Source organism: Chrysochloris asiatica, unplaced genomic scaffold, assembly GCF_000296735.1.
Source record: "Chrysochloris asiatica unplaced genomic scaffold, ChrAsi1.0 scaffold00129, whole genome shotgun sequence".
Taxonomy (NCBI): Eukaryota; Metazoa; Chordata; class Mammalia; order Afrosoricida; family Chrysochloridae; genus Chrysochloris; species Chrysochloris asiatica.
Window position 1 is genome coordinate 8,008,521 of NW_006408647.1, and position 4,818 is coordinate 8,013,338.

Sequence of the window (4,818 nt, forward strand, 5' to 3'; positions counted from 1 at the left end):
CTTCCTTCCTTCCTTCTGTGTTTATCATGTTTTTTTAACAGTGGGTTCTGGGCTAACCCTATGTCTGTTGGTTCTCCAAATGACTGTCTTTTCTCTGCTGTATTAACAGTCCCCTGTGAAGCTCTTGTGGAGCTCTGGGATAAGCATTGGGCTCCTAACTGCAGGGTCACTTGTTCAGACTCACCAGCCTCAGAAGAAGGATGAAGCTGTCTCCTGCTGTAGGGTTTCTGTGAATCAGAATTGACTCCATGACAGTGGAATCTTTTTGTTGTTGTTTTTTCCCAAGTTCCCTGTCAGATGCCTGTTGTCTGGATGTGGCACTGGTAGAAAGTTACAAGACAGAAAGAAGGAATAAACCAGTATATTCTTCAACTTTTACTTTCTCAAGTAGACTTTCTGGCAGTAGCTGTATGTCCTGTGGATTTAGCTACTTCTGCCAGATAGGTTTGTTATGATTCCAGTCTTGCCTAGTAATTTCAGCTCCTCAGCTGTAACAGCTGTGAATTGCTTCACCATCCTCTGGCCCTATTGCTCTACAACTCTTTCTGTGATCAAATTTCTGCATTTAATATTCTCTGTTTGAAATATTCAGAAATTCTGTTTCTTGTTGAACACTAACTGATACCTGGTACTACCTGAAAATTTCATCCCTGTCTTTGAATCAAAGCATTTTTTGCACCTCCCCAAAAGGTATATGATTAGCTAATTTGAAAGAAATTATTTTAATTTTTGTTTCACTAACATAGTGGAAAAATGTATTACTCAGGAAAATAACTAAAATATGTTGTCATTAAGTGTTATCAAGTCAGTTATGACTGATAACAACCTTGTATAGAGTTTCCAAGGAGCAGGTGGCAATTTTGAACTACCAACCTTGGTTACGAATCGGGCTGCGAACCTTAAGGTCAGCGGTTGGAAACTACCAGCCGCTCCGCGGGAGAAAGATGAGGCTTTCTACTCCCGTAAAGATTTACACCCTCGGAAACCCTGTACAGGGTCGCTATGGGAACCGACTTGATGGCACTTAACAACAACAACAACCTTGCCGTTGGTAGTCCAATGCTTTACATCCTGACTAAATAAAGAGAAGAAGGATTCATTAAACTTGATATTCAATCCTTAAGTAGAGGAAACAAATGTCAGTAAACCTAAGAGATTAGAGGAAGATTCAGTTGGTATGTATCTAAGATTTTTCTATTATAAACGAAAACATCATAGCAGATAATAAAAATAAAATTATTTTATGTGCTTCTGATTATAAAATATAATTATTTCTAGAGTGTCATAATCATATCTTTTATTCACCATTTCTCTAGGGCATGAAGGAGACCCCTGTCTGAGATCAACAGACTGCATTGAAGGGTTTTGCTGTGCCCGTCACTTCTGGACCAAAATCTGCAAACCAGTTCTCCATCAGGGGGAAGTCTGTACCAAACAGCGCAAGAAGGGTTCTCATGGGCTGGAAATTTTTCAGCGGTGTGACTGTGCAAAAGGTCTTTCTTGCAAAGTATGGAAAGATGCCACCTACTCATCCAAAGCAAGACTTCATGTGTGTCAGAAAATCTGATCACCAATGGGGAAAAGCACAACTAGCTGACTGTGAATTTGTGTATTTAATGCATTATAGCATGATGGAAAATAAGCGCTGAAACTCATAAGATGATTAGAATGTGGCATGTAATAAAAATGCAGGTTATAGAGAGAGAAAAAAAAAGAGAACTGAGTGATTGAGAATGGGTGACAAATGTGTGTTTCCATTATGCAACTTGTTCATGTAAATAATGTACACACTTATGGAAATGCTATTGTTAAAAAAAGGGGGTAACAAAAAAGAAGCACACAGTAGAAATTACTTATGAAGACCATATGACTTCCTAATAGTTTAAGTTGTGCTGGAGGATGGATTTCCTTCAGATTACTGATTGTTTATAAAAATAACCTGAAAGCCATATTTCTATACAAAGTCATAGTTTTATCAAAATAGTCTTCTTGCAGTATACCTTGTCATATAATAGGCTTTAAAGCAAGAAAATGGTGGTCAACAGGAAATAAAGACATGGAGAGACTTAATTTGCAACAAAGAATCATATTTTAATTTAGAAACTATTTCTTATTTAAAGTCCTTAGTAGACAAAGAAAGAAAAAAAAAGGGAGGGAAACCACCATATTCTTCAAATCTTTTATCAGGACCTATGTATTTTGTTTTATTTTGTTTTGCCTCAAACTACTTATTTACATTTCTGAAAAAGTTTTTTGTTGTTGTTTTTTTTTCCATCTACATTAGCTAGCACAGTGAGAAAAAGGCAATCTACTCAAATTTAAGAAAATCTATGTTGCAGATCTCTTGATTATAGAGTATCTTTATCCTGAATGTGTTTTATTTGTCAAACTATACCCGTTAATTTTGAATTGCAAAGCACATATATACAGAAAGGAGAATTTTTATAATCTGACAAAAATTTCAAGATTTCCAAAATATAAGTAGGAAGCAAAACTAATGGAGCGTTCATTATTTTTTTTAAGCTTGTCATTCCCAACATTTTGATAGATTAGTCTAGCAAATACATGTATTCTTAATACACTCACCAGAATTATAAAGTAAAATTGATCAAGTCTGGAACCGTATCTTTCTTGTACTAATGTAGCTAGAAAAAAAAAAAAAAAAAAAACTTTATTACATAACCGGGTTGACAACATGTTGATCTTATGTCTGAAGCATAAACTGACTATTCGAACCCAGAAATAACATAATCTAATTGGAAGTTTTCTATGGGATTTGCTATCACAGTACTCAGAAGGCAGATTAGTTCAATGTGAGGTTTCTTAACTTTGTTATCCTCAAAATATCGATTTTGCATTTTGTGGTCCTAAAATAATTCTAAAAGGAATAAGTCTCATGAAATGGAGTCCTGGGTAATGTAGTGATATACCATTGTCCACAATCAGCATCTCCTTTTCCTACACCACCTCTCTGAGCAGAAACTGTTGTAATGCCAAAAATATAGTTTCTGTTTTTTGGATCCACTTAGGTTCAAAAATATAAATGTAACAACAGTAACATCTACATATTGTTACTCCATAGTAACTATAGGTTCTAAATTCTTTAAACCATATTATTATTTTAAAAAACAAACTGTATACAGTTTTAAATATTACGTCTACAACACAAATGACAACAGGGTTATCTTATAGTCCATACATTTCACTCTTTTTCTGTTATTGTTTGTTTGTTTAATAACCACATGTCACTCTTTACATTTTGTTAGTTAAGCTCTGTTTGCTTACCTCAGGTTCAAGTTCTACCATAGAACTTAAACCTGAGCCTAAATATCTATTAAGAATTTCAGCTTCCCACATGCACTTAGTAGGATGATTAAAATTTATGTTCCCCCCACATGCCTGCTTAAAAAAAAAAAAAAAAAAAAAGATAGATTCATCTATTCAAAATTTAACCTTTATACAGACAGGTTTCTATAAGCTTAGAGACACAAATATGGAACATTTCAAACAAACATTTCCTATACCATAATTACACTTACAGTCTGTTTTCTGAATTATTTCCCTTAAGTTCACTTCTTCAAAAATTATTATTTGAAGTAATTTATTTACAGGAAATGTTAATGAGATGTATTTTCTTATAGAGATATTTCTTACAGAAAGCTTTGTAGCAGAATATATTTGCAGCTATTGACTTTGTAATTATTTAGGGGGATGTATTATAAGATAAAATATATTAAATTTTTCTCTTCCAAAAATTGAATCCAAATATTTTTGTGTTTTGCTTATGTGCAGAGCTTACATAGCATCATCAGTTCTCATACTTGAACTGGACTTGATGAGACTCTCCCTTTAAGCACATCACCAAGAGATGACCCAAGGGAGTTTACTCAGCTTGTTTCATGGCAAGACAGCCATAATTGTTAGAAATTTATTTTCTCATTAATCCACAGTTTGCTAGTTTATCCTTACTTAGGAGTCTTGGTGTGGCACTGTAGGTTAATGCACTGGGCTGCACAGTCAGTTTAAACTGCAAGGTCAGTGGCTCAAGCTCACCAGCCACTTCTCAGAATCACTATGGGTCAAAACTGAATCTACAACACTTAACAAGAACAACATCCTTACTTAGCCTTCAAGAGCATCTCAGGACAAGGTGTCTACACAAACTTATTCAAAAATACTAGAAGGCAGTATGTATACCCCTCACAGTCTTCTTACTAGGCTAAGATTTACCAACATGATTGGGATACCGATTTGTTTCCTTATGGCACAAAGAAGCTGAAAATATCTTTGTGGATAGAGATAAACCAAGTTACATGTCCTTGAATGATTCAAATCTACTTCCTGGGAAGGGAATCATTCTCCATAACCTCAAATAGATTTGTGAAGAGTATTTTTCAACATCATTGTCGTCATCATTGTCAAGTGTCGTCTAGTCAGTTCTGACTCATAGTGACTTTCTACAGGGTTTCTAAGTAGCAGCTGGTAGGTTTGAAATGCTGACCTCATGGTTAGCAGTCCATTGCTTATCTTACAGTGCCACACTCTCAAATTATGAGAACAGTGATGATTGTAAAAGCTCATGTTATATTAGAGATATGTGGCACTAGAGGATAAACACTTGGCTGCTAACCACAAAGTTGGCAGATCAATCCTACTAGCTGCACCTTGGAAATCCTATACAGGGTTGCTATAAGTCAGAACTGACTTGATGACACTTAACAACAACAGCAGCAACATACTGGGAGTGTGAAATGCAGACACTGAGATACAAAGGAATACATTGTCTATATGGATATAAATTTAATGAAGCTGAAACAG

At 35.1% G+C, this 4,818-nt stretch overlaps 1 protein-coding gene across 1 annotated transcript in view; it reads left to right on the forward strand.

The window, feature by feature from the left end:
* The window catches only part of DKK2 (dickkopf WNT signaling pathway inhibitor 2), a 143,238-nt gene extending 141,491 nt beyond the window's left edge, over positions 1–1,747 (forward strand). Inside the window, exon 4 of the mRNA XM_006869329.1 lies at positions 1,317–1,747. Coding sequence (XP_006869391.1) covers positions 1,317–1,567 — 251 coding nt within the window. The 3' untranslated portion in view covers positions 1,568–1,747. The remainder of the gene's footprint in view (positions 1–1,316) is intronic.
* Positions 1,748–4,818: the final 3,071 nt, after the last annotated feature.